This window comes from Durotheca rogersii (assembly GCF_024521655.1).
Source record: "Durotheca rogersii strain YMJ 92031201 chromosome Unknown GGS23scaffold_5, whole genome shotgun sequence".
In the NCBI taxonomy this organism is placed as follows: domain Eukaryota; kingdom Fungi; phylum Ascomycota; class Sordariomycetes; order Xylariales; family Xylariaceae; genus Durotheca; species Durotheca rogersii.
In genome coordinates this window covers 1,540,452-1,566,652 of record NW_026251236.1, presented here as the reverse complement: position 1 = coordinate 1,566,652, position 26,201 = coordinate 1,540,452, and the positions used below count along the sequence as shown (strand labels likewise).

Sequence of the window (26,201 nt, the reverse complement as noted above, 5' to 3'; positions counted from 1 at the left end):
AATCCTCTCGGCTCCCCTTCTCCCTCAGCCGGAGCTGACATAGGCAAGGGGACGGGTAATCGGAGCAGCAGCAGCAGCATAGCCTATGCCGGGTCGACCCCAATCGCGGGGGTGTGATTCGCTCACACGGGATACCAAACCAACTGGGAACGCCTTTACTTGGATGCCTCGATAGAGAGTTAATTATGCCTCTTGAATCGCTAAGTCTCATTCCCGATCCAGTTTCTCCTTCTCTCCGTCTTGTTCTCTTCCTCCTGCTCCTGGTTAAGCATGGCTATCTCCCCCCTTAGCGTGCGCTCGACGGTCGTCGTCGTCGTCGTGCTCGCGACCTGCCTCGTCGCCCTCGTCTTCCAGCTCTCTGACGGCGGTCACCTGCGGCCGAGCATTCCTTACCGCCTCTGCCGCGTCGGCGAGGGACCCGACCGGCAGGCCGAGGCCCAGGATCTCGGCGCCACTATCCTCGCCGACAACACCCTCTTCACATCGAACCGGTTCCTGCTCAACATGTCACACACGATGGACGAGAAGCTGCGCGGCAGGCTGCTCCCGAAGAACACGGGCGTGATCTGGACCGCCCACAACGAGACCTTCCGGCTCGGCATGGGCATCTCCATGTTCCACGCCATGCACTGTCTGCTGTTCCTGCGCAGTGTGTTGCAGGACAGGCTCGACGGCGCCGACATATCCTCGTCTGCGTACCGGTCGAGGCGCGGCGAGAGCTTGCACACGCACGTGCCGCACTGTTTCTCATACGTGACGCAGGTAAGTGTCCATTCTGAGTCTGCCTATCTGCCCGCGAAGGAGTTATCCGTCTTTCCAAACCCGCCACCCAGGCTCTGCTCGACCGGCTGACTCGGGGGACGCCCGCCCTCCCGCTAGCACGTCATGTGCCTCGGCGACAGCACCATCGAGCCGCCGTGGATCGAGAAGGACGCGGCCGGAAACATCCAGGCGTTCGGGATCGACGGCTACGGTACGCACCACAAGTGCAAGGATACGACGCGCATGCTGGGCGTGGCTCGCCGCGCGCGAACAGAGACGTTCGATCCCTGGGACTGGCAGGACGGCGACACGGTGGAAACCGTGTTTGGTAGCTGAGAGGAGACCTTGAAGTTCGCGGCGTCTGTAGATAGTAGCAACGCTATTGCGGCGCGCGATGGGCAATTCAACACGTACGCGTGGGCTAGGCTAGAAGGCTTTACGGCTGTCTGTCCAGTACTAGAGAACCTACATACGGTCTGTCTTAATGCCCATCACAAGGTGGTCAGTTCCTGAGGGGAAGAGCGTGTGTGCAAATGCTTTGAAGTAGACCAAACGCTAGACCTTCACTCCTGAGAAGAGCATCTCACGCGTCGGTTGTATTACCGATCGTGGTGCCTTTCTCGCGATCTACTTATTAACATCGTGGGGAGTGTCGTTCTAGTTATTAGACATTAAAGCTGCCACGATAATACAGATGCCTCTTCTGATGCCCCAGAGACCCTCTCAAATATTGGTGTGCCGACAAAAATGTCGCGCACTTCTGCTGCGGTTCCCACATCGCCGTCCTGGTCAAAATAGTGTGCGTCGTGAAATTGAAAATGTATATCCCCCGATAATACATCTACGGGACTGGGCTGAGACGTCGTGAGATTCGCCGGAGCGCGAAGGCTGGGAATCGAGTATGCTATCCGTGCCATGGCCTTGAGTGCCTGGGATTCCTGCTCGGCGCCTTTCCACACCACGCTGACCTGCTTCATAGCCCCCAGGACAAGGCGCAGGTTATTTCGAGCGTGAAAGTCGGAGTCCGGCGGCGGAGCGGTGTTGAGGCTGGTTACTGCGCACCTCGACAAGGGCTTGATTATCAGGGGGCTCATTTGGAGGAGGCACGTAGGGAGAGTTAGGAGGCTCGCACCGGCTTCGCAGGATTCCAGTCTCGTTCGCGCGCGAAGCGGTTCATCGTCGCCTCCTGACGAGCCTGGTAGTGAAGTGTGCATAAACACGCGTAGACTAGGTGCGATGTCTCAGCTTTTTAATCATCTTCGGAGCGTACTCAGGTAGGCAAGGTACCTGTAGAACAGAATGTGGGACTGGAACATTATGTGATCGATCTCACCGCTTTTGGTGACAGCACTCTGTTTCTCTAGGGGGAGGTGTAACTTCCAGTTCATAAGCATGGCATGGGTTCGAATAACCGCCCTATCGAAGTGATCTCCTAGGCCCGCATTCAGCCTCTTTATCGACTGACTTATTCTCACAAGCGCTATGAGGTATACGAGGGACGGGAATATATAAGCGTGATCTTCGAAGTCGGCCGTGTCGAACTGGGACAGAGTCATCTGAGGGGAGCTCTGCGCCTATGGGTTAGGTTAGTCGGGGGCAGCGGTAAGTAGAGGCCCGTATGTATTTAGAGAGGCCCTACAATCTTAGAACACCCACCTACATCATATGTGCAGGGCAGTGGAAAGTCGGGTCCAGGGCACTCTAGTCTGTGTGGCCGTTTAATGACAGGGAAGCTCTCCACAGCCAGAGCGAAACTCACCGAAAGTCGCGATTAGTATCTGCGTCTTGTAAAGCGTCTGCCATTATGTAGAGATACCAGTACGTCCTCTTCCATAGCTCAACAAACTCCCTGTCGCGAAGCGCGGTGATCGAGTCGACACGGTCCATGCCTATGTCGACAGCCAACGATATCGCTTTCTCCAAATTATCGCTGGCCTCTTCCACCTCCCCCTTTCCGTAGGCGACGATGGTAAGCAACAGCAACGTTGCGACTTGGTACACGTGTCGAGGGCTAGGAGTTCGAGGAGGTTGTCGAGCACGGCGGGCCTGCTGTAGCACCAGTGCTTTCCTGTCTCTCTCTGGCGGAGACTGCTGATACATACAACCCACGTAATTCATCGCTGCGTAAAGGAGAACTGCAGATGCATCTTGAGATTGGATCCGAGATTGCATGTAAGACTTGGCAGGTGCAAAAGGGTGGGCCTTATGAAAGAAGCTGTCGACGAAACGGCGCGTTAACACTGACCCCTCTCGACGAGGCGGGATACCATCTGTTTCCGACTTACTAATAGTAGGAATCGATAGATCGATGAGACTCGCAATCTTGGATCCATTGCGGTAGGGTATCCATCGAGGCAGCGTCAGTGGATTCCGTATTCGGCCTGACACTGGGCGCTGGCGTTGGCGGCCTTGCCCATCCCGTAGCGAGCGGAGCAGTTTGAAGAGTCTCTGGGGCCACAGCTTGCGCGATGGAAGGGAAAGATTGTGTCGGCGCACGTCTTCTTCGAGACTTCGGGTAGTGGCAAACTCGCTGCTCTTCTTTACAGCGGTTGCATGTAGGTGTTCCCCCATCACATCTCGCATGAAGTGAGCGACACTGTATGTTTGTAAGCTTTTCCTGTGTACCGTAGTACAGCGGCAGGAGACGTAGGACGAACGAACAGAGTGGCAGGCCAAGGCCGCCCGATGGCGTATCGTCGTGATGCGTCTCTCCTCTAGGGTAACCGGTTGACCGAAGGTGGTCGCGATACCGTCGTCATCGGACCACCCAGTCGGACTAGACTCCATCATGAAGCCGGGGAAGAGCCCAGTGGCTCTGGTCGGAGTGGTGGAACGGGGCTCAACGAAACATTCCCGGCTCCTGCCATTGAGAAACGGCGCTCGGACTCGGTATTTATTGTTAGAAAATGCTTTTCGGGATACTCCCCTCCATTCAACGAATGTGTGTCTTAAGTCGGCGGTCTCAATTGCTGCTACCGGAGCGAACGCCGATGTTGCCCTGGTGCGTATTCCTTGGTGGTGACGTGATGAGACAAGAAGTAACTGGATCATATACGAACGATACAGCCCCCAAGCATATGCAATTGAGGTGAACTATGTAAACACGATAATTTTATATGCTAGCTAACTGATTCGAGTAACTATTCAATACTCTTGTACTGTATATGCTGTCCTTCTTCTTTCGTAGTTAACCCTCTCTATTGCGCATACTAATACGGGCACAAGAGAGTTGCGGGAAATGGATTGCACAGGTAGTAAATGGTCACCCCGCGGTAGAACGCATTTGGAAACCATCCACCTCTTCTGCCGTAGGACAGATCGTCCGAGAATAACCGGTAGGGCTCTGCAAGGCTACCAGTAGCAAGAGTGGTTTTGATCGACAGCAACGGTAATCCCACATGCTACGAGCTGAAAGCTGAATACTGCATGCAGAACCCCGAACCGTGCTGCATTGGCCTCATCATGCGGATCTAGATCCTTCTTTTGTCGAACTGGCAGATCGGATGGTTTCGAAATAAGCCTCTGAAGGACGACCTTGTGACTGAATGGGCAGAGGGGCGCCGATGGAGTATTGGATTTCAAGCCAATGAGCTTCCCGTCACCCTGGTGCATCGGTGCTGCATCAATGCTACTCTGCCGAAATACCTATGTAGGGAAAGATAGGCCTACTGGGGCTGCTGAATACCTTGCTGCAGATAGGGTTCTTGTTTTTATAGGGCGTGCGAACTCCCGTCTCTGATCATAAAGGCATTCTACCCCTAACTGATCTGTTAGAGTCCTACCTGCAGCCTGGCTCGGGCCTCCCCAAACCACACCGCGCGTACTTCGCGAGTCCTTACCGTCGCCTAACTCGCGTCATAAAGCCTCGGCATTGACATCTTCGACTTAGACGATGGAGTATGCAAAATATGAGCGCTTATCCAGTCAAGATAACTCATATGCTCGCGGCAAGCCTTCGGCGGAGTCCTCCATCTCAACCAAAGGCTTCTCCCTGAGGCAAAGGTTAGTGAGGTCTGCCTTTTCGACGACTACGTTGATGAGCTATTGTGCTCTCTCAACTACCATCATAGTCTTCCTAACCGCTGCTGTCCTTGGCCATGTCCGCACCGATACGTCATGCCAACCGAGGAGTCGAAACGGACAATCCTTCTATGGGGTACTGGGCAGCGATCCGTCTTACATGTCTTTAGACCACAAGTACGACAGCCTCTGGGAGGACCTTGGATCCACTGGGTTGGTCATAAAACTTCCAGATGATGACTACGGCGGAGAGCCAAGGCACGCTTCCATCTCCATGTACGTTCCCCGCCCGCCGCTTACCCCCCTGAATGCACGATGGGTATCGCTCCCTCCACTAAAACACACACCCAGGTTCCATCAACTTCATTGCCTGTCTTCTCTGCGACACGCTATCCAGCAGGCCCGCGAGGGCATAGATCCGGGTTTTGACTGGCGGGACAACGATCATTGGCCCCATTGCATGGAGTATCTGCGCAAGGTTAGCCTACTTATCATGTCGGGACGTCTTAGATACGGTGGAAGCTAGCAGTATTGCTTACTTCTACTGGTGCCTTCATGGGGGCCTATGAGCAAATTCTGTCCGTCGCAAGCGAGTTGTTCTAACCGGGCCAACAGACCTTGCTCTGCTGGGCGGACGACCGCATCGAGCGGCGGTTTGTCTTCGAAAACGGAACGAGTTCGTCTTTCATTGACGGGTCGCAAGACGTGAGAGCCTGCGGCGACAGTCGGCGTCTGATTCAGTTGATGCGGGACCATGGAAAAGACGTATCTACGAGACCGTTTCCTTGATCTGCAGCAATGGCATATCACAACATATAGCTACATTGCCTATCGGGTATGCCTTTTATATCTGAGAATTGATGTAGGTGTTGGGGCCAAGTACGTCAGTGTCCCGTTCTCCCGGCGATCTATCCATATAGTAGAACCATACAACCCAGTCTGATAAAACTGGTGTGCTTGAGGCTCCTAGATAATAATTGAGTCGTGCAGTTCCATCGGTAATTAAATGTATTTATTCATTCCCAATTTTCTTTTTTATTTATTTCTTCGTACTTTTATTAGATCAAGCCTGGCGACACCTTCGGTCAGTAAGTCCTGGCAATTGTTTAAATCCTCTCAGCTGGCAGCCCCTGAAAAGTAAATACCGGCCCGGCAACACCTGCCACTTCTTCATTGACCGTCGCCAAATCGGCTAGCGAGCGGTTCTCCCCTTCTCGCCCAACTACCACCAAGGCCCTAGAGTGCCGGCGCCTACGCACTTCTTAAGTCCCTGACGTCCTTCCTATGACCTATATGCTTGCATGCTTCCGCCCAACCTGTTAAAGAGTGTCAGGCTCAATAGCGCGATCCTAATGCGGAGATGCCTGAGAAGGCTGTTGGGAAGAGAACCCGAGGGAAGACGCTGGCCTGACTCCTCGAAACGAGAGATCCGCGACAACGCCACGCAGCTAGCAGCCGAATCGCGGCACCAATTGAGCAGCCGCACGTGATGCTTGCGACTCCAATGCCACCAAGCCAACAAAGCTCGCGATGCTTCTGGACGCTGGCTCCCCCGCTTCCCGTGCGGCTAAAAACGAGCCCAGTGACGATGAACCCCTGCACTTTGGACGGTATGCAGGCCAATAACATTCTCGACGGCAATGACGGGAAGCTAGCCTAAGTGAAAGACCCCCTGTCCTTGGATGTGGGCGGTCAGCCCTAGGAAGCTTGCGATTCTACATCCTGAGCAGCGTCTGGTTACTCCCAGTCGTGGGATAGGACTCCTTCCCGGTTGCTACTCCGCGCAGATGATGAGGGCGGCGTCGCCAAGTCATGTGTCGGGTATCACCTCCCACCCCCTGCCTCGCCCCCTGTCCCTGTCTTCGTGATAAAACCCCGCTCGAGAAGAAGCTTAAGTATCGACGACGGTGTCTACGAGGCGCTGCCGAATCGGAATGACGAGTTCTCTTCGCCAGAGCCTCACGAGTACACGCCAAGGCTAGGCCTAGTTGACGAGCACCGAAAACTACCATCCTCTCTAGGACCATCGCCCGCCAGACGTTCCAGATCGATGCTGGGAGCATCGGCCCTGGCACGGCTGCGACCGACGATGACGACGCAAGCAACCCTACGAAATCTACCCCCATATGCACCAGCCCCCATCGACTGCTCCCGTCTAAGCTTCTAGCAGCTAGTGAGGCTCTGCTATGAACCTCGCGGCGCGGCTTACGACACCGGGTGGACATTTGGAGCTGGCTCCATCCGTGATCCTCCTCGCGTGATCGTGACGGAGCCTGATAAGTGCAGCAGGGCAGTGTTGGTTGCCCGTGGTGTGTCCCGATCTTTCCTGTGGAGAGGGAATTTCCCACCGGAGTCACTGGCTGCACTTGTTCTGGTACCCACCCAGTTCCCCCTCCGAGACCGATTGATGAGCTACTGCTTAACCCGCTTCTACACAGCCTTCAGCATGACACCCATTCGTCTGAAGTGCCCAGGGGTGATACGTTCTGATTATGATACTGGTTGATGGGTATCGCCTCCTGCGTACGCTCACTGGATAAGAGAAGATATGAATGGTGCCGCATCACATCTCCCTGCATCTACCGTAAACGAGCTTTCCTATATCTCCGTCTATTATTACCTGCCGTATATGTACAATCCTGCTTGTCCTGGCACACTCCGTATGGTTTGTCACGATCCCCTGCTCCCTATACCGTGCCACTCTCCTACCGGAGACACTGTGGTGACTAGGTCGGGGCACTCATTCCCCCGGACATCTATATCTAGCCTCGCTAAGGAGTAGATTGCCCTCTAGATAGACCGGTACCCTTTACCGACTCAAGCAGATCCTAAGGGGGAATTGGAGCTAACAGGAGCTTCTGCATAGAACCATTTGGATAGGTATATCACCTTGGTTCGCGACTCATGGCCATTTCCGAGCTCGGAACTTAGGCTTACCTAAGCTTAGATTAAACGAGAGCTTACATAATGACAGGGTTCGGAGCCTAGGCGGCTGCGAAATGGTGTCTCCCGTAGGGCGTCGCGAATCCCCGGACTCTGCCCGCACCACCCCTACCCGTCCCTCCACGATCGAGGCCACAGCCGCCGACGATGATGAAATATCCCGATTGCTCTCTCCGTCCTTCTCACGCGCCTCCTCGGCTGACCTTTCCGACCGCTTGCTCGGCGAACGAGACGCTCAAGATGGCTTCGCGTCGCCCTTGTATCCGTACACGATCGTCTTCGTCTTCGGCCTGGTCCTGGTCACTGGCTTTGGCAGCTCTCTCCTGAACACCCCTGAGGTGCGGCTTCTAGAGATGGCGCTCTGCCGAGACTACTATCGGACCAACGACCCCTCCGTTATAGGACCGCCGCCGCTGTCGTACGTCGACGAGGAGAACTGCAAGGTCGACAGCATACAGGTCGAATTGGCTTATATCATGGCCACCAGGTCCCTCTTGTCCGCTATCCCCGGTATGCAGGTGGTTTTCTAGCTGTGGCGTCCCGTCTCCCTCGACCTGCTCCTCCGGCAGCCCGTTCCCCACTAATCGAAAACCAGGGATTTTCCTAACGTTTCCCTACGGCCAACTCGCGAATAAGATCGGTCGGAGACCCGTCGTGCTTCTCGGTCTGCTGGGCGAGATGTTGGAGTACTTTTGGGTCATCCTGGTTTGTACGCAACAGCTGTCCCCTGAGCTAGGTGGACTAGATCTCAACCTCCGTATTCGACAGGTTATTTTCACGAAGTCTTTCCCACCCGGCTCGTGTTGATCTCTCCCGTCTTCGTCGTCATCGGAGGAGGATCTAAGGTCATTTCCGCCTGCATATACACCATCATCACCGACGTGACCCCTGAACATATAAGGCAGGTTCACCACACTATCCTCGCTGTTTAGTAGCCCCGGCTAATTCTAATAAGGACAACGATATTCTACCTGGCCGGCGCGGGGATCTTGTTATCTGCCCTCATAGCTATGCCGTTCGGATCCTTTCTTCTATCCATCGACCTTTGGCTCCCCTATAAATTCAGCACACCTGTCCTTCTCTCCGCATTTCCGCTTATATTCGCCATGCCAGAAACCATGCCGAAATCGAGTATTGAAGATGAGATGAGCCCAGAGAGAATTGACGTCCAAGAGGGTGGATCATCTACGGTATACCTAGTCCCAATCCGGGGTCTCTTTCATCTGTCACGATCCAGCTAATATCTTCTTTGAGCAGGTCCATCGTCTCCGAGCCATGGTGATTTCCTTGGCACAAAGGTTGAAGCAGTCCCTGGTCGCATTGAATCCCTCCGCCGTCCGCAAAGAAATTACTCTGATTTTAGTCATATTATTCTTGTCCATGTTCTGCTCGATGACAGGCCGCATCTTTGTTCAATATACCTCGAAGCTCCTGGGCTGGTCAATATCCACTGCGGGATACATTCTCGGCATCCGCGCCTTCGCAGCCCTTTGCGTCCTATTCTGTCTCGCTGGGATCACACAACTGTTGGAGAAGACAAACACCCTTCGGCCGTTGTTGCTGGATGTCTGGGTAGTCCGTCTCAGCTTCATCGCGCTGTCTGTTGGTACAGCATTCATTGCCATTAGTAGAGAGTCGGGACTACTAATCGCAGGTACGTAGGCTATCACCGCCCAGATCCTTCGAGACAATCCCCTGTTATCTCATATCGGGGGTTGTGCGGCTAACTGTTAGCTTGTTACCTTAGGGTCCGTTCTTAGTTCTGTTGGAAACGGGCTTGCGCCGGCGATGCAAGGTCTTCTAGCCCACTTTGCAGACAGTTCCTTGACGGCCCAAGTTTTTGCCAGCGCTGCACTGGTGGAACTATTGGCCGAATTCGTCGGCGGGTTTGCATTTGCTGGCCTATTTGACATAGGCATCAGAGGTGGTCAATTTCCCGGGATTGGTCTGCCGTTTTATGTCAGCGCAGTAAGCCATGTCCATCGATGCCAGGAGAGGTCAGACGGACTCAAATTGATACCAGGTTCTCACCCTTTTCGCCGGAGCGCTTTCTTTCCTACTGCCTACTGCATAGCAACCGCTTGATTGGGTTACGGGTTACACCTTGTGAAGCGACAGGGTGTGGATGTAGGTTTAAGTCTAGGGTGTTTCTAACGACTCTAGAAATGGACTGCCGACTTGATAACTTCCCTCTCTAACTAGAGGATATCATATATCGTCCAGCCCAGGGCCCTGATCAACGCCGCCGCTACGCCCACGGTCTCTCGCTGGTGCGCCAACCCACTATCACGAAGAATTGTTGCTGGGTTCGTAAGTAGAGTTGGGATCGATCGACACCTGTAGGTGTGCGGTGGCGCTGGGTTGACAAGTCGCTCAGTGGATTTGATGAGGGGAAGCAAGTGGGTATTACAACAGCTCCATGGATAGTTATATAGACGAAATGACCGGACAAACAGGGTTTATTTCCTATCTGTGGCCTGTAGGCGTCATGCTCTACAGGAACCTGGTACTGTTCAATTTGAACACGACAATGTATGCCTCAGTATTCGTTAATTAATCGGCCCCTTCGTGGCGTAACTAGCCCATTCGCGATACGGCGATGAGTATAAATGGTATACGGTGGAATGACTGTATGTAAGTCAACCAATTGATCCATGTTTAAAATATCTTATTCTTTAGTGAACCCTACCGAGAAACTCGTTTTCTCAACGTTTTCATCTACCAACTCGTGGATTGGGTGATTCCCACATGATTACCCCCAACCCCTGCTGTGCCTCTAAACACGTTCATGGATTGCCTGCCTAGTTCATATGTAGTTGATCTTATGACTAGGTGTAAATCGGGTTCCCATTGTTGGGATGTCGCGTAAAACGTAGACGCCTACATTCACGCTTTACGGCATGTAGGCTTATAAGGCTGGTTCAACTGCTCCGTGACATGGGATTATAGCCAATCGTGTATTACGGGTAGACCTGGGCAAGGCTTGCCACAAGTGGCCTATTGTTCGACGTCTAATGCAATGCATGCATACAACACAGTCTTACCACTAGCATCACTTGACTCTTTTCTTGCAACTGCTCTGTGTTGAGGAGGCGTTGGCACTACATACGAAGGGTTTGTTCAACCCACCAGCTTTAAGGGTGGCATTTCGAAAAAGTCCCAAGCCAAACTTGACAGTGGCTTATGAAGCGAGGAAGTGGGATATTATGCGGAAGGGCAGAATAGAGTAGTAGTGGCTCGAGGCTCCTTAACGGGAAACATGACGGTGTTACGGTCAGAGAACTATGATAGAATAATGCTGTGATATGTCCCATTGGGAACGAGGCGGGTGACTTTGCAAGAATGGGAAAATAGACATTTTGCCGTCGATCCGTATATCTCATGGGTACTCTTCAAGCAGCCTCGGCTTTCACGGAGGGCACATATTATCTTCACTAGCGGCCTTCGAATAAGATTAAGAGGACACCTTTAGTAATAGATGTGCGCCAGTAAATACCCGGAAACATAATGTCTGAGATTTTTTGCCCTCATCCTTGCGGTAGTCGATAGCTTTCTGCTCCACGTCTATCAAAATCATCGCTAGGGGCTATTGGCCTACGATCGCAATGGTAGATTTCCACTTAGCCTTGGGTCTTATTGAGCGCCTAAGCCATCTTAGCTCGCGTCTTTCTCTTTCGTCGGAGGACTCTGAGGAGAGAAAGGAGGCGTTACAGCTTAGCAAACAGATCACGGCTGCACTCGAGAAGCCAAAAGATGTCGCTGTAGCTTTGATGTTTTCGGTATTCCACAAGCCCCCCCCCCCCAAAACCCCTTTACGAAGACAAACACTGGGCGACGGTAGATATCAGTTAACGGACCTGATACATCTCTACCTAGATAGATACTAACTAGTTAACTGCTGTAGCCCACAATACCGGCGACTATCAGAGCCGGGGTCTATCTCGATCTATATCGATACATTGTCGAGCATGGAGCGCCCATCTCTTCGGCTGAGCTTGCAGTCCTGTCGGGCGGCGAAGAGCTTCTAATCAGTACAGTCTTCCCCGCCCTCCTGTTGCTCTATCGCTGAAGAGACCCGTCTAATAGAACCTCTGAAAATTGTCAGTCCGGATCCTGAGGGTCGCTTCGTCGATCGGCGTGGTCACCGAGGTGGACGAGCGTCAGTGGGAGGCGAATCCCGTCACCAGATCTATGATCGAGGAGGGGGTCGCCGCCGGGCACAGAATGATGTAAGTAGCAAACCGACGCACTCCCCGCCCCAACGTCGCGCACGGGGGAGAGCCACGCTGGCTGACGCACCCGGCCGGCGAAACGGCGACGCGGGGAGGGGAACAGAGGCGAGATTGTAATGGGCGCTGCGCAGAAGATGCCGCGGTTCCTCCAGGAGTCGGGGTTCCGGTGCCCGACGGACCCGCGCCACGGACCGCTGCAGCACGCGTTCCAGACGAAGCTGTCGGCTTTCGCCTTTCTCGCGACCGCGCCCGGCGCCCTGAGCGACTTCAACCGCTTCATGGGGAACACGATGGGTGCGCGGCGCTACTGGGTCAATTGGTTCCCCGTGCCGCAGCGGGTACTCGACGGCGCGGGCGCGGCTCAGGCCGGCGCGCCCCTCCCGCTCGTGGTCGACGTCGCCGGCGGTCACGGCCACGACCTCCTCGCCTTCCATCAGAAGTACCCCGGCCGCGCCCGTCTCGTGCTCCAGGACACGTCCTCGGTTCTCAACAGCGTGAGGCACCCTAGCCCGTTCATCGAGCACGTGGCGTATAACTTCTTCGAGCCGCAGCCTCTGAAAGGTAAAGCGTTCTTTTCCCTCCCAATCTCGCCCCCTTATCTCCTCTCTTCGTTGACCTTTCTAACCCCTCCACGTCCAATTCGCTGATCGCCACGTCCCTATAGGAGCGCGCGTGTACTTCTACCACCACATCCTACACGACTGGCCAGACGGCAAGTGCGCGAAGATCCTGGCCCAGGCCAAGGCGGCCATGAAGCCGGGATACTCCAAGCTGTTGCTCCACGAGATGATCGTCCCGGAGCGGGGCGCATCGACCTTCCACGCGATGATCGACATAACGATGCTAGTCTTCAACTCCGGCATCGAGCGCACCGAGAGGCAGTGGCGCAAGCTCCTCGCGGCCGCCGGCTTCGAAGTGCTTAAGGTGTGGCTGCCTCCGGAGGAGGACGCGGATGGCATCGTCGAAGCCGTTTTGAAGGAGTGACTATAGCGGGGATGTAGAGCTGGCGAATTTGCGTGCTAGGGCGTATTCGGCGGGGGAATCTTAGGGGGGGGTTGACGTGGACTTCCGGAATCTGGCTTATTATCGCATCGTGTTGTCACTCTAGCTGTTAGATAGCAATCCGCCGTTCAGCATCGGCCACTGCTCACGAGTAACGCGGTGCGATTCTTTTCTAGGCACGCCCGTGCCGTGTCATACTAATTAAGTAGGTGTCGGCGGCGCGAGAATCCACGGTAATGAATAGTGATGCTTGCCGGCACGAGAGCGCCACGTGTCTTCCCGCTCTCGCCGAAGACTCTTACTAGTTGATCGTACCCGAAGGATACCTAAGACGTGAGACCTTACTGGTTGGTATACATCGAAGCACTTCGCTACGCTCTGCGCTTTTCCGGTTCGTTTTTGCTGTGGGCAAAAACATAGGTATCTAAGGAAAAGGAGGTGCGCGTGTAGACATAACAACCAATCGCGTAGGCTTTATTTTTAACAGGGCTAATTAGCACACGAACCGGTTCAAGAGAGCTAATTAGCATGAGAATAACACAGCGAAACTCCTAGGTAAGGTCGCACGCTTAGGAAGGTACATGGGATATACCTACGTTCCGCGATCCAACGTCAATCGTCAACATCAACACACTCCATTTCTCTTTTGCACGCCGTACTTATCGCATCATCCTACGACACGACACGTCTAACACGTCGGAAGTACAATCGAATCGACATACCGACAACGAGACGAGAACCAAAATGACATTCGGCTCACCAGTCGGGTCACCGCCAGCCGAGGGATGGTAGGTAACCTCTGGCGGCGGGCGACGAAGAGGTGCAAAAACGCCTTCGAGTAGTTAGGTAACAGCAGCGACGAGCAACGCCAGACTTCGAGTTCGGACGCGACACCGCTAGTCGACCTAGCAAGTGGCAGGCCTTAGCTAAGGTTGTCGGCCCATGTTCAGCAGCACGTATGAGCTAGAGCGGCTGCGGCGCTCGAACCAGAGCGTCATGTACCACGTGCTCCTGACGTTGCGTTTTTGCAATTACGGGCATCGCACACCGACCGAGGTAGGTCCCGGAAGGATGAGCATCGAAGACGCGAGAATCTGCAGGAAAATCGGCACGGCTGCCCGCCATATGTTGGGTGAGGGTCGGGCAGCTGCGCCATCAAAAGAGAAGCCCGGCGAGCTGTACTACGACCTTCGAATATTGCCGTGAGTTGTATGTCATGCTAGAAGCTGCAGAGCCGGCCGAGTTGGGATAAATAAGAGGCATAATACGCAGCGAGTACGTGAGCGTCTGGAAGTCGGCGAGCTCTCTCGTCTAGCGCCTAATGCTCCAGGGGGGTAGCATATCGGAGCAAGAGCTGCTGGATTCCTGCAAGGACATTGTATAGCCGTCATTTTAGGCTGACGAGGTTAGACACCAGGAGCCCTTAGCGGAAGCAGCCGAGCGAGCATATAGACTCAGCCTAGCTATTCCATACTCGCCGTCTTCTCAACCACCTCAGCAAGAGGACATTCAGCCTGCTACCAACACCACCACCAAATAACCACCACTCGGCGGCAGGCGCCTCTCGCAGAGCGCCCCCGTTCTACCTCGGCCGAGCGAGGCAGGGCTGGATAGTGCCCAAGAAGAGACACGGACGAGAAGAAACCTTCGCAAACAGCCCAATCGAACGGATGTCCCGGGTCCGAGCAGTTCCACTTTCGCGGCGCACCGTCGCCAAGACCCATACGACTCGACGGAGCAAGGTTTCGGGACGGCAGCAGGGCATTGACATGATTCGATGGGTAGGGGCTCAGTGTTGACTGATATCTCCTCACTGTTGAAAGGGAGACAATCGCGACGAAGTCCCAGTTCACTACCACTCTCCTCCCATCCTTTTCGGCCGCACACTTGCAAGGTCTCTGCGAAGTGACGCCGACCAATCGCAAATTAAAACCGTAAAGGGCTAAGCCCTGCCTTGTAAGGCGGAATTAGGGTCGATAGGAGGAATGACCAATCAGATGGCCTCGATACCAAGAATTAGGTGGACCCCCGACGATTCACGATGAGGCTGATGTCCAGAAGCCAATCAGCTCGTCAGAAAGGAGAATCCCCGCTTTTTGGGCTGATGCGTATCGCCAAAAGCGACCATTGGGGCTGGGTCACGTGTCGTTGGCGTTCCGTCTCATATAAGACGAAATTTCCAGTCCAAAGTCGGTGACACCCACCTGATCGGTACTCCTTACGTGGTGCGTCGTATAGGTATCATGCTTCCCGCCAAGAGGTAAGCCGTAACCCGCTGACTTCGGCAACGCAGTCGGCTGTGGTGAGGCTATGAAGGTAGGTAGGTAGCAGACCGGGATGTAGGTAGGCAATGACGGCTTCTTCTACCTAGGTACGTCAGCAAGCCGGTCTCTCTCCGCGTCTGGTGCTTCTCTTTGTCGTCCCTCTTTGTTCTGACAGGCAATCTGACATAAAATGTAGCTGCCATCGTCGTACCCGCATACCTACCTACCTCCCTGTAGGTCGATACCATTGCTCCGATGCTGACCGCCCCGGAGGCGGAGTCGAAATATCTCTCCGCATGGAACAGGCATAGGGTCGACCCCACACATCTTCGGCCTGTCCTAGCCTGCAAATGGGGACGTCACACGGGCGCTTCCTGGTGTTCCGGCAGCCTGGACAAAGAGAAAACAGGCAGAAGAAACGCATGGCTCGTATTGTGATGCCACTGGACTTGGTGCTGACACCCGGCCGTGGGCGCGTGTGCTATTTTTCTAATAACTATTACGGATTGATTTTATATCTGACGCTTCGTGTTTACGAGACTGGGGGAGCACGACACATGCTATTGGAAGATGCGTTTACGCCGACGGACGACGTGCCCAGTGGGAACCCCAGTCTCCCAACACCAGGACGACGAGATCTATGCTGAAAGGCGGCCCTGCGAGGCTGGCTGGTGTGACAATATACACCTCTTACGCTACGTCATGATAATACGAGGCCATATAATACGCCGACCCCGTCCTCATCGGGAATAGATCCGGAAGTCCTCTTGAACAGTGGGATCCTTACGACGTATATCACGCCCTCGGACCCTCTAACTCGTCCCCCGCTTCCATCCTCGTTCCCGAACCAACCCCTTTCATAGCTTCCTCGAGCGATAGTCTTTTACCGATCAAATACTATCACTATGGCATCTACCGAGGGCTTTTATCCCATTATCGGCATTCAAGATGGACTGGACCCCGACCAACACCAGCTGCTCCGCGAAGTGCCAGTCCGGATGGAGATAGACGACTGGTTTACATCCGATAAGCTGATCCATGTCAACCAACGCGCCTTGTTCTTCCCTGCGATCTGGAAGTTTTCCCAGACGGACCCGCATGAAAAGCTATCTTGGTTTCAGATTGCTGGTGAGCTTGGGGCTGATAAGACCTCCCTCTTGATATCCTACTAAGTCCGCAATAGGCATTCATGGGAAACCATTTGTTCCCTGGGATGAGCCTGGAGCGAAACCGGCCGTTGAAGACGAGGGCTACTGCACCCACAATAGTGTGCTATTTTCCACTTGGCACCGGCCCTACCTGCTCCTCTTTGAAGTAGGTAAAGCCGCGGGTGGGGTGAATGAGAACTTTAGCTAAACAAGCAACAGCAAGTCATCTTCGAGCTTATGAAGGAGGTGGTGGGCGAATACCCTGAAGAGGCCAGGCCTGACCTTATTGAGGCAGCGAGAACCTGGCGTCTCCCATACTGGGACTGGGGCCTGAAAAAGCCCATCGACGGCAACCCCCGAAAACGGGACTACACTGTGCCTTCAGCTGTCCTACAAGAAACGGTTGAAATTAGGTTGCCTACTGCCGCCGGCTACGGCAGCGTCCAAAATGCATTGTATCAGTTCACGATGCCCGGGCGTATTACCATGGGTGATCCAAGCCTAGAAGGCAGGGATCTAGACTTGAGGATCACCGCGAGCGAAATTTCCGACGGGGACCAGACATACATCTTCCCGGTATGCATATCACCATTATTCTGCGCAATTGGCGCCGCTTCTGATCTCAGCTTTCTAGTTCGACAAATGTCAGGCCACAAGCCGGCACCCCAAGGGGACTGGCGTGACCCAGGATTGGATCGCGGGCAAGCAGGACAACGATGCTATCGTCCAAGAACTGCGGGATTACCGATGGGATTCCGGGTCAAAAACAGAGGGCACGAGAAACGGGAACATGACGGCAGGTTTGAGGGCGGCTTTCTATCGCATCCTCACTATCGAGACGTTCGATGACTTCGTAACCAAACGTGCCCCCAACCACGGTGCTGATAACCCCATAACAAAAGATCATGCTTACGACTCTTGCGAGGGCCTACACGACAACATTCACGACTGGTGTGGCGGCGACTGGACGGAGCCAGACAATAACAACATTCGTCTCTCGGGCCACATGGGCCATGTGCCGGTCGCTGCCTTCGACCCGATCTTCTGGATTCACCACTGGTAAGTAGCAGGCCTACGCAGCCTTGAAACCGAGACCCTAACACTTTCTAGCAACGTAGATAGGGCGACGGCTATCTGGCAAGTCCTGCACGACAACTCCTGGTTCGACGGCTCGGACCCGCGCGATGAGGACCTCGGAACGTTTTCCATCCCTTTCCGGCACAAGGACAAGCCCACCGACCCGCTCCGACCCTTCCATAAGGGCGACGGGGCATATTGGACATCGTCAGACGTGAGGGAGCCAACCGCCCTGGGCTACACCTACCCGGGCCTTGAGAGATGGCGGTACACCACCAACGGCGTCTACGACAAGCAGAAACACCTCAGGGCGCTCAAGAAGACGCTCAACGCCAATTATAACGGCGACTGGTCGGCGGCCCAGAAGTCGCGGCTCACCGCCGACCCCGGCCAGCTGGATGGGCCACGGCTTGCGAGCCTGCGCGATCTCCCCGGCACGCCCGACGACCTGATCACCCACGACTACGTGGTCAACGTCATCTACGAGAAGTGCCAACTCCCCCTGCCCCCCTCTGCTTCTCTCTTCTCAGAAAGTCCGTATGCGGCAAACTAACCCATCACCCGCAGGTTCGCCCTCAACGGTAACAAGTTCACCATTCACATATTCATCGGCAAAGTGCCCGAGGCGCCTCCCTACGGGCCGCAGGCCGCTCTCGTGGGGCAGGTATCTAACTTCTCGACGGAGCCGGGGGGCAGTACGTTCACTCCCCGCCTTTTCCCTCTCCCTCCTTTCCCTCTCCGCACGAGGCCGGGTCGAGGAAGAGGAACCGGTACGCAGGGCCAGCGCTAACATTCATCGCGATACAGTAGGCGCATCGCGCGCCGGGTGCGCGAACTGCCGCGCGCAGCAGGCGGACCGGAGCGAGTCGACGGGGCGGGTGGTGCTCACGAACGCGCTGATCACGCGGTGGAAGAACCAGATCGTGCACGAGGGCGGGCGCGCGGGGCCGGCGGTGCTGGGCGGCATGACGCCCGACCACGTGGTCGCCTTCCTGCGCGCCCACCTCGACTGGCGCGTCACGTCGCTCGGCGCGCCCGTCGACCTGCCCTCGCTGCGCGTCTCCGTCGCCGTCGGCCGCGCCGACCACTACGCCGACCGCACCAAGATGTCGCGCTACCACAGCTACCGCGCCGCCTACGAGGTCACCCAGGGCCGCCCCGGCGGCGCCTGCCCCGAAGACTGCTTGTATCCCCCCGACCTCGCCTACAGCCTGCCGACACAGGCGTGAGAGAGAGGGGGTTGGGGGCCTGGAACGGGGGTAAGGTGTGGTAGATCACCAGAGGGCTGGGGGCGCTGTCGAGGAACTTAAAGGAAAGATGTCTATCATTAATTCATTAGGTGCGGATCTCGGAGCTCGTTTTCGCGCCGTTGGCATAGTAGGAGGGTCGACCAGATACGAAAGCCATCGTTGTTACATATCTTACAGTCGTTTCAACTTCCATTGCCCCTTCGACCTTGTGCTACCACATTGCAGGCAGCTTTCCCAACATTGAAGCCGCAGTCGGTGTGAGCAGAGCCTAGACGACCGGTCTGTCTAACCAGCACAGCGCAAATTCGCATGCAAAGTCGCGATGGGGGCAGACAACAGGTGATAATTACACCCGACGTAAAGACGGTGGCGCTTATGAGTCCCTAACACCGAGATCCCCCCCCCCCCCCCTTCACGGCACACTCTGTCTGTCTCCCTACCCAAAGCCTACACAGCTACGTCGCCTGACTCGCGCAATGGGCCAATTGGTCCTTATTCCCATCCAGCTCAAAGTACATATGATCTCACACCTACCCCCCTTGCAGGACCCTTTCTCACCAGAGGTCCGTCGACACTCCCGTGCTTGTAATTCCTTCGCCCCGTAAGCTCGGCCGCCCCGCCCCCTTGCTGTCTGATTCCCGACCGTCCTGCGGCTCTCAGCTACCGGCCGGGGGTCTGCCTGCGCAGGACAGGGCCGGCGCACTGCGCTTCGGGAAGGGCACACGAGCCGGCGGGACACAGTTCCTGGCCCAGATCCCGCGCGGTTCGCGGCCGCCGTCGGCCGGGCGGCATCTAGGTTTATGTAGGTATCGACAGCCCGTGATAGCGGCCAGCGTCTCCCCACCACGTCCGACTGGCGGTTGCCCATCATACCCATGCGTGATTCGGCGCGAGCTTCTTGGGGTCGCCCGCTCGTCTACGTGCATTGTGTGTGGCTGACGATTCTTGGCCCGTCATCTCGTTCATAGATCGGCATATCAATAAATATAGCCCCTATACCAACATGGCCTACGCTACTATCCAAGCCAGTCTCTCCTTTACCCCTGCCGCCTGCGCTAGTTTCTTGCCATCACTCCTTCTTCTGTCCTCTTTCGTTAGCATCATTTTTTCAAGGGCACCGTGGTGCTGCACACCGCACTTCCGGACACGATCGACGAGGTCGATGTCATCACCGCAGGAGGTACGGGCCCCCCTGCCCCGAGGCGTAGAGTTCCCCGGTAGGCTGCTCGCAAACTCGATATCCGTGTAGGCGGCACCGCAGCTTGTGTTGCCGCGCCCAGGCTCGCCGCCGCGAATCCCGAGCCGCCCATCTTGATGTTTGAGGAGGGCCCGAACAGCGAGACCCCTATCGTCGAGCACCCTGCGCTGTCCATAGCGCATCGAGCGCCTGGTAGCGAAACGCCCCTATTCTCCACAAGGAACAAGTCACCGGAGGTCGGGGGCAGGGCGCTGGGAACGCTGTCTGGCGGCGTCCTCGGCGGAGGGTCGTCCGTCAACATGATGGTGTATAGCCGAGCCGTGCGATCTGATTGGGACGCTTGGAACATGGCCGACGGTTTGCTGCGCAGCTTGAAACGCACCACGGCAAAGACGAGAGGAACCTAAAAGGCCGGGACGGCCTAATGCACGCATCTCAGGGCTCGTACCCGTCACCCAGGCTCCGAGATGAGTTCATCGCCGCCGCGGCGACGCTGGGCTGGGACGAGGTCGAGGACCTGTCCGACTTCGAGTCCGTCAACGCCGTGTGGTGGGCTAAACGCTTCGTCTCAACGGCGGCAAACACCAGGGCGCCGCAATGTACTTACGACTTACACTCCCGTCTCCGCGACAGGAGACACCCTAACTTCTACATCTAGCTCGACGAGGGCAAGAGGGCCGTCGGCATCGAGCTCCGGCCGACTTCGAGACGGGCATCTTCGCGGGCGCGGGGCGCGCCGACGTAGCCGCCCACATCTAACTGTACAAGAAGCACCGCGAGCTTGCCCGGCGGATTCAGGGCAGACACGAATCACGCGGTACTAGCTATCGGCAAGAGGGCGGCTGCCCTTTCCATTGAAGAGTTGGGTCTTGGGGGATAGGTATGTTTAAGGGACAGTCTTTGTGGCGTTGACCGTGGGGAGGTATCGGGCAAGAAAGGAGTACGGGATAAAACATGGCCACGCAGTTTGACGGCAAGTATATTTTCAAGTGAAATACAGGTTGCTCCAGGGTGCCTATAATAAATAACTTCAGATTGGACTTAAATAAGCCAGGACATAAATTCTCTTGGAATAGACACACCTAGGATTCGCCGACTATAGTAACCATAGGGGACCCGGTATCCGTTGCAAGCAACCTTACTGGCACTGTTTCCGGACTCGCTCCTGAAGTACGGTATCATAATATAACAGAATAGCCATCGTAATAGGACCAGGGTGTCGCCAGGAGGGCGGGATAGCCGGGAGAGAAAGAAGAGAGATGACAAGAGAAGGGTTGGGGAACCCCAATCCGTCCTACGCCTCGACCTTCTCCATCTGATCAACTGCTACGCGTGCCAGCTCACGTGCTGGTGAATCGACCCTCTCGTCTCCGGCGAAAAAGCGAAGTTGTTCTTTCCAAACCCTCCAGTTTTCCATGCTCCACGTGTCACGGGGGTTCTTCTCGTCCGTCCTGTCCTGCTTCTGGCACTGCCGGTAAACGTACCGGACCTCGTCGGGGTGGATAAGCCATTGTACGGCGGCCTGGATGTGGCCGCCGATCTCCTGGGGGTCGTTGCAGATTCCCACGTCAAAGCTGGGGGGGCATTCCTTGCCGCAGGGCATGATATCTCTCAACGCGCTCGTAAATTCGCACGCGCTGAATCCCGTCATAACGATATGCGCCATGCAGGATTGATAGTTACGCCACCGTGTCTCTGGCTCGCTGCCCGGGATCTCAATCCCGGAACCGTAATATCTGATAGCTGCACAGCACGCAGTTAGGGGCGATATCTTCATGGTGGTCTCGTTACCACGTGTCGTTGGAGAGACGCACCGTCTGCTCCGATGCGAAAGGCCTCGGTCGCGTAGTGATTGCTCGGCCACAGGGCCATCATCTGAACGTCGTTAACATCGCCGCCGTCGGGGATGTAGTCGGGAGCCTGGTGCTCGGGCACGGCCATCAGAGCCTCGAGAAACTGGATAATCCGAGTCTGGCCTGGATGATACAGCGGGAAGACGGAACACAGGTTAGGGAAGCTCTGGAAGAAGGTCCCAACATATCCGCTCGCGTTTGGCGTGCTACGGGGGGTCACCCAGCCGGTCTCGTCTCTCTCCAGCAACTCCGGTCGCGCCACGAGTTCCCGGAATCGATGCGAGGACTGGCGCACAACCCAGGCGTCGAGCTCGGCGGCAATCTGGGAGGGCGGTCGCGAGCCGTCAGCTAAGGCTCGCATCAGGCTCTCGCAGAACCGGTCATCATCATCGCCGCCTTCGTACAGGAATAACACCAGGGGTAGTGATCCATCGTTCGCCAGCGCCATGGTGGGCTCGGAGACGGCCAGATATGAGGATCTGCTGGTTGGGTACGCAGGCAAGTAAAACAGAGCTTTGGCTGTTGTCTCGAGGCGTAGATATACCTATCTGCAATATACCTACCTACCGGTAAAGCCGGCCAGACTCGAGCGCAGACGCTCAGCATGCGGCCATGTTGTGGTTATATCTGCGGCGGAACCCCATCAGTAAATCTATCACGACCGTCAACCAACACCGGCTGTGACCAATGAGGCCGAGCCAGAGGTTCGTCGCCCTTAGGCATCCGCCAAGCTGCCGTTGGCATCTGACTGGATCGAGAACGTGGAGAGGGCCGGATAGGGTCAAGCCCAGTGAGGTGCCGTATAAATACTTTGTAGTAGGTATGGTAGTGGACGCGATGAGACGTTTCACTTTAGAAGATCGGCGAACCGTCGAAGGGGAAGAGTCGGTCCTCCTGATAACTTCCGGCCACGTAGCCCTAGCTGCCTACATACACGCATAAATACTGTATATAGAGGTAGGTAGGTAGGTAGGTACCTAGAGATTCCGCTTGAGGGTTCCCTTACGTCACCGGCGTTGAAGGTACCTCCTAAGGTCGGTCACAGCAGCGGTACCTTACAGTGGCCCACTCTGGCCCAGCCATGCTGCAGGCCCTACAGTCACTGCCGGCTAGGGCGGTACGCATGTATTAGGTACCTAGACATGTATAGGTCTACGGAGCCTCTGGGCGGAGGGTACTTGATGCACACGTGCACATACGCGTATGTATGCAATGTTACTACCTATATGCGCGTATCGCCTGCCCATATGCTATATGCAGGTACACTTCACTTATCGGTACCGCTCTATCCACCCCGACCTTGACCCAAGTATCAGCTTTGGCCTTTGACTCTTCCTCCGCCAAACACGCACTCGTCAACACTTGAGTCTACCGCCACTTACATACTATAGTCCCTCCGCCGGCCGGCTCACCGACACCTCCCGCTCTCCGATACGCCGTCAACTCACCCATTCATTCATTCATTTGCATGTGGCATCCTTCATTCCTACCCCCTATCTCTTCTCCGCTCCCCCACGCCGCAGATCCCTGCCTGCTTCTTCACCACTATCATCCACACCCCTCCACATGGTCACCGCTACGGCGGCGCAACATAGCATCTTCTAGACCGCTGGCAGAGATGCCTGGGCTGGCCGCCTCTCGCTGGGCCCCCCGGCGACACTGCTCCCGGTCCGGCACCCTGCCCGACTCTCCGCTGCTACCGGCCTCGCAGCCCCCCAGCTCCACGACCCCCCAGACCCCCCGGACCACCCAGGCAACCCAGCCGGACCGGCCGTCGCCCGATCGCGAGCTATCGCGGTTCCTCAAGATCATCGCGCGACTCAATTGGAAATTGCCTTCTCTTAAGCAGGGATACATGGTGGCGAAGAACAGCGCGGGCAAGCCGCGGGACCAGGCGGAGATGCACGAGATCCAGTTCAAGCTGGACTTCCACGAGTTCTACATGCTGGTCGAGCGGGCGCTGGTGCGGCTGCTGGCCGTGTTCGGCGTCGCGGTGGACGGGGGGGCGCCGCGGCCGGACGCGGGCGCGTTCCCGGGCCAGCAGCAGCAGCACCGGTACCACGCGAACGTGCTCGCGGCGCTCGACAACGCGGAGAACCCGCTGCACCGGGTCTTCGGCCAGCCCGAGGTCCGCCGCCAGCTGCTGCGCGCTAAGGAGCTGCGGAACCGCTGGAAGCACGCGGACGACGAGGACGAGCCCAGGCGGCCCCCGCCCGCGCCCCTCCAGGCCTACAACCTCGAGCTGATCGTCGCCACCGTCCTCCAGGCCATCGACCAGGCCCACGTCCTCGCCGTCCAGTACATCCGCGAGAACAGCGGCGGGCTCGCCGCCGGGCAGTCGAACCCGGCCGCCGACGAAGAGGACTGGGAGTTCATGGTGGATGCCATGGACTGGGAGGCCGTCTGAGCCGCGCCGTTTGCTTTCGGTGCATGCAGTATGCTCTCGCGCCGTCGACAGGGCATGGCATAGCAGGTCAAGGTCAGGCGTCAGCAAAATTACCTCCCTCGGATCCCTTGGAGTGCGGAATGCCTTGAGTGCTTTTTTTTTTTTGCTTTCACGGGGCAGGGGTTGGTCGTGGTGTTTATTCTCGTAACCTAGCTAGAATCTGTGATACCCGGACGTCTAGGGGGCTAGACGGTTCTCCCACCGTCGCCGGTGCGGGACGTGTGACGGCAGAGTCGAGACCCTCTTACGATTCCAAAAATATGTTATATACCTAGTTGGTTTCCCACGAGCTGCGGGCTGGTTGTTATTTTCCTGCTGGTGTTGCTGTAGGATCGGGGATGGATGCAGAGGGGGCGCCGGCCAGCTCTCTGCTGGTCTCTATGCAGCCACCAGAGCTTCGGCGAGGGCATTCCCCCGTTATTGTGTATATTATATAGGTATATCAATTCCGTACCTGGACGGTGTACCTACCTAATATTATTGCTTAGTACATGCACAGCTAAGGGACCAATCAGAAGCCGCATCTTGCACCATGGACCCTTCCGCCCCACCCGCTCGCGCCTGTGACCGGGCCCCACTCCCCCTTATCAGACCCGGCCTGGTCCTGCGATAAGCACCTAGGCAAGGTAAGCCGTCGACCCGTCATTTCGTCACCTTGTCTTATCACCTTGTCGCCTCGTCACCTGCCACACTTGTAAGCCATCCCAACCCTCAATCTTGAAACCTCAAACCCGCCTGCCACCCACCCCGACAGCTCTGCATTCCATCTTTAAAAGGCGTCGATAGCCCTCGGCCGCCTAACATAATTCTCTCATCTTTGTTCTCTCCCGGAAGGTCCCAGAGTATACGCAGAGATAAAACTTAAGACGAGGAATCTTCCAAAGCCTGCTTCTCCCCAGTTACAATCATGGCGCCGTCCGCCTCGCTTCGCTCCGCATTCACGTATGCGACAAACTTCGTCTCTCAATTCCCTCTCGGCTTCCCCAGCTTGTCGAACCCCTTCTCGCTCTCCGGCCCGCAGGCCCCCATCGCCGCCGACCGCCCCGTCACCCCGTACGACCCCTTCACCGGCTCGCCGTCCTGCCCTCTCGACGGCCCCGCGAGTTGTCATAACACTACACAGGCCGATTCGTGCTGCTTCGTCTATCCCGGCGGGCGCCTGCTGCTCACGCAGTTCTGGGATGATAAGATCCACGTTGGCGGGAGCGAAGACGACTGGACACTTCACGGGCTATGGTCAGTTACCCACCTACCCTCAACGTCCACTGGACTGAGGCAGTAGGCCTTTGCGTGAATCGCTCCGAGTAGGCTGACCATCCCCTCAATTCGTTCTAGGCCGGACCTCTGCGACGGGTCCTACGACCAGTACTGCGGCATGACGCCGCGCGTCGACAACATCACCGGAGTGCTGGAACAGTACGGCCAGCAAGAACTGGTCGCTGACATGAACCGATACTGGGTCGCTAATTAGTACGTCGAGCCTAGCTCCCCTCTCTCCCTTCTCCCCTGCCTACAGCGAATGGAAGACGGCTTAGTGTGTGGCCACGAGCGGAAGCTGACCAGGCACGACACGCAGCGGCACAAACGAGCACTTGTGGGCGCACGAATACAACAAGCACGCCAGCTGCATCAACACGCTGGCGCCGAGCTGCTACGGGGAGGGCTACGCGCAGGGCGTCGAGGTGGTGGACTACTTCAGCCGCGCGTTCGGGCTGTTCAAGATGCTGGACACGTACCGGGCGCTGCAGAACGCCGGGATCGAGCCCAGCTACCAGCAGACGTACCCGCTCGCCAAGATGCAGGCCGCGCTCGAGAAGTTCAGCGGCGGCCGCGTCGTCCTCCGCTGCTCCGGCCGCCACCGCAACGTCCTCCACGAGGCCTGGTACGTCTACTTCGTCAAGGGCAGCCTCCAGAGCGGCCTCTTCGTCCCCGCCCAGGACTCCTTCAAGGGCGACAGCAGCAACTGCGCCGCCCAGGTGAGGTACCTGCCCAAACGCAGACGGTAA

The 26,201-nt window shown here is 56.2% G+C and overlaps 11 protein-coding genes across 11 annotated transcripts; 8 read left to right on the top strand and 3 right to left on the bottom strand.

The window, feature by feature from the left end:
- Positions 1–504: 504 nt before the first annotated feature.
- Positions 505–1,098, top strand: GGS23DRAFT_603950 (uncharacterized protein; the record flags this gene model as incomplete). The annotated part of the gene is made up of 2 exons (XM_051519538.1): positions 505–762; positions 880–1,098. 2 exons carry the CDS (start codon positions 505–507, stop codon positions 1,096–1,098), a joined length of 477 nt encoding a protein of 158 aa, XP_051374083.1.
- Positions 1,099–1,272: 174 nt separating this feature from the next.
- Positions 1,273–3,222, bottom strand: GGS23DRAFT_424207 (uncharacterized protein). Its single transcript, XM_051513787.1, has 5 exons — positions 3,048–3,222; positions 2,522–2,977; positions 2,423–2,468; positions 2,050–2,330; positions 1,273–1,989 (listed from the first exon to the last, which is right to left on the bottom strand). The coding sequence occupies exons 1-5, from the start codon at positions 3,110–3,112 to the stop codon at positions 1,434–1,436; spliced, it is 1,404 nt and encodes a 467-aa protein (XP_051374082.1). The 5' UTR covers positions 3,113–3,222; the 3' UTR covers positions 1,273–1,433.
- A 1,237-nt stretch (positions 3,223–4,459) lies between these two features.
- Positions 4,460–5,808, top strand: GGS23DRAFT_558942 (uncharacterized protein). The gene is made up of 3 exons (XM_051515783.1): positions 4,460–5,058; positions 5,134–5,260; positions 5,398–5,808. The coding sequence occupies exons 1-3, from the start codon at positions 4,655–4,657 to the stop codon at positions 5,569–5,571; spliced, it is 705 nt and encodes a 234-aa protein (XP_051374081.1). The 5' UTR covers positions 4,460–4,654; the 3' UTR covers positions 5,572–5,808.
- Positions 5,809–7,561: 1,753 nt separating this feature from the next.
- GGS23DRAFT_558927 (major facilitator superfamily domain-containing protein) lies at positions 7,562–10,411 on the top strand. Its single transcript, XM_051515782.1, has 8 exons — positions 7,562–7,675; positions 7,730–8,235; positions 8,321–8,434; positions 8,494–8,626; positions 8,681–8,915; positions 8,983–9,379; positions 9,473–9,693; positions 9,749–10,411. The coding sequence occupies exons 2-8, from the start codon at positions 7,782–7,784 to the stop codon at positions 9,797–9,799; spliced, it is 1,605 nt and encodes a 534-aa protein (XP_051374080.1). The 5' UTR covers positions 7,562–7,675; positions 7,730–7,781; the 3' UTR covers positions 9,800–10,411.
- A 919-nt stretch (positions 10,412–11,330) lies between these two features.
- Positions 11,331–12,941, top strand: GGS23DRAFT_603948 (sterigmatocystin 8-O-methyltransferase; the record flags this gene model as incomplete). The annotated part of the gene is made up of 5 exons (XM_051519537.1): positions 11,331–11,504; positions 11,630–11,756; positions 11,831–11,954; positions 12,061–12,518; positions 12,622–12,941. The coding sequence occupies 5 exons, from the start codon at positions 11,331–11,333 to the stop codon at positions 12,939–12,941; spliced, it is 1,203 nt and encodes a 400-aa protein (XP_051374079.1).
- Positions 12,942–13,038: 97 nt separating this feature from the next.
- On the bottom strand, positions 13,039–13,805 carry GGS23DRAFT_423867 (uncharacterized protein). Its single transcript, XM_051513785.1, has 2 exons — positions 13,682–13,805; positions 13,039–13,431 (listed from the first exon to the last, which is right to left on the bottom strand). The coding sequence occupies exons 1-2, from the start codon at positions 13,708–13,710 to the stop codon at positions 13,161–13,163; spliced, it is 300 nt and encodes a 99-aa protein (XP_051374078.1). The 5' UTR covers positions 13,711–13,805; the 3' UTR covers positions 13,039–13,160.
- A 2,083-nt stretch (positions 13,806–15,888) lies between these two features.
- GGS23DRAFT_423888 (Di-copper centre-containing protein) lies at positions 15,889–18,906 on the top strand. Its single transcript, XM_051513786.1, has 7 exons — positions 15,889–16,351; positions 16,407–16,537; positions 16,591–16,947; positions 17,006–17,430; positions 17,482–17,937; positions 18,016–18,143; positions 18,256–18,906. The coding sequence occupies exons 1-7, from the start codon at positions 16,129–16,131 to the stop codon at positions 18,675–18,677; spliced, it is 2,142 nt and encodes a 713-aa protein (XP_051374077.1). The 5' UTR covers positions 15,889–16,128; the 3' UTR covers positions 18,678–18,906.
- Positions 18,907–19,174: 268 nt separating this feature from the next.
- GGS23DRAFT_594898 (uncharacterized protein) lies at positions 19,175–20,655 on the top strand (the record flags this gene model as incomplete). Its single annotated transcript, XM_051518231.1, has 5 exons — positions 19,175–19,210; positions 19,797–19,878; positions 19,948–20,201; positions 20,267–20,495; positions 20,555–20,655. 5 exons carry the CDS (start codon positions 19,175–19,177, stop codon positions 20,653–20,655), a joined length of 702 nt encoding a protein of 233 aa, XP_051374076.1.
- An 89-nt stretch (positions 20,656–20,744) lies between these two features.
- GGS23DRAFT_618414 (uncharacterized protein) lies at positions 20,745–22,197 on the bottom strand (the record flags this gene model as incomplete). The annotated part of the gene is made up of 2 exons (XM_051520935.1): positions 20,745–21,639; positions 21,711–22,197. The coding sequence occupies 2 exons, from the start codon at positions 22,195–22,197 to the stop codon at positions 21,191–21,193; spliced, it is 936 nt and encodes a 311-aa protein (XP_051374075.1). The 3' UTR covers positions 20,745–21,190.
- A 719-nt stretch (positions 22,198–22,916) lies between these two features.
- GGS23DRAFT_558884 (uncharacterized protein) lies at positions 22,917–24,686 on the top strand. The gene has a single exon (XM_051515781.1). The coding sequence runs from the start codon at positions 23,218–23,220 to the stop codon at positions 24,154–24,156; it is 939 nt and encodes a 312-aa protein (XP_051374074.1). The 5' UTR covers positions 22,917–23,217; the 3' UTR covers positions 24,157–24,686.
- A 416-nt stretch (positions 24,687–25,102) lies between these two features.
- Positions 25,103–26,201, top strand: GGS23DRAFT_603944 (ribonuclease T2; the record flags this gene model as incomplete). The annotated part of the gene is made up of 3 exons (XM_051519536.1): positions 25,103–25,431; positions 25,531–25,665; positions 25,772–26,201. 3 exons carry the CDS (start codon positions 25,103–25,105, stop codon positions 26,199–26,201), a joined length of 894 nt encoding a protein of 297 aa, XP_051374073.1.

Coding starts and splice junctions, on each gene's coding strand:
- GGS23DRAFT_424207 (XM_051513787.1), bottom strand. CDS start 3,112: ATGGATACCCTACCGCAATGGATCCAAGATTGCGAGTCTCATCGATCT. Junction 2,978..3,047: donor TCTATCGATTCCTACTATTA/GTAAGTCGGAAA, acceptor TTTCGTCGACAG/CTTCTTTCATAAGGCCCACC. Junction 2,331..2,422: donor CACTGCCCTGCACATATGAT/GTAGGTGGGTGT, acceptor CCATAGGCGCAG/AGCTCCCCTCAGATGACTCT.
- GGS23DRAFT_558942 (XM_051515783.1), top strand. CDS start 4,655: ATGGAGTATGCAAAATATGAGCGCTTATCCAGTCAAGATAACTCATAT. Junction 5,059..5,133: donor AGGCACGCTTCCATCTCCAT/GTACGTTCCCCG, acceptor ACACACACCCAG/GTTCCATCAACTTCATTGCC. Junction 5,261..5,397: donor GCATGGAGTATCTGCGCAAG/GTTAGCCTACTT, acceptor CCGGGCCAACAG/ACCTTGCTCTGCTGGGCGGA.
- GGS23DRAFT_558927 (XM_051515782.1), top strand. CDS start 7,782: ATGGTGTCTCCCGTAGGGCGTCGCGAATCCCCGGACTCTGCCCGCACC. Junction 9,380..9,472: donor GTCGGGACTACTAATCGCAG/GTACGTAGGCTA, acceptor TTGTTACCTTAG/GGTCCGTTCTTAGTTCTGTT. Junction 9,694..9,748: donor TGCCGTTTTATGTCAGCGCA/GTAAGCCATGTC, acceptor AATTGATACCAG/GTTCTCACCCTTTTCGCCGG.
- GGS23DRAFT_423867 (XM_051513785.1), bottom strand. CDS start 13,710: ATGTCATTTTGGTTCTCGTCTCGTTGTCG. Junction 13,432..13,681: donor TGGTTCTCGTCTCGTTGTCG/GTATGTCGATTC, acceptor TTAAAAATAAAG/CCTACGCGATTGGTTGTTAT.
- GGS23DRAFT_423888 (XM_051513786.1), top strand. CDS start 16,129: ATGGCATCTACCGAGGGCTTTTATCCCATTATCGGCATTCAAGATGGA. Junction 16,352..16,406: donor ATCTTGGTTTCAGATTGCTG/GTGAGCTTGGGG, acceptor AGTCCGCAATAG/GCATTCATGGGAAACCATTT. Junction 16,948..17,005: donor ACCAGACATACATCTTCCCG/GTATGCATATCA, acceptor TCAGCTTTCTAG/TTCGACAAATGTCAGGCCAC.
- GGS23DRAFT_558884 (XM_051515781.1), top strand. CDS start 23,218: ATGTGGCATCCTTCATTCCTACCCCCTATCTCTTCTCCGCTCCCCCAC.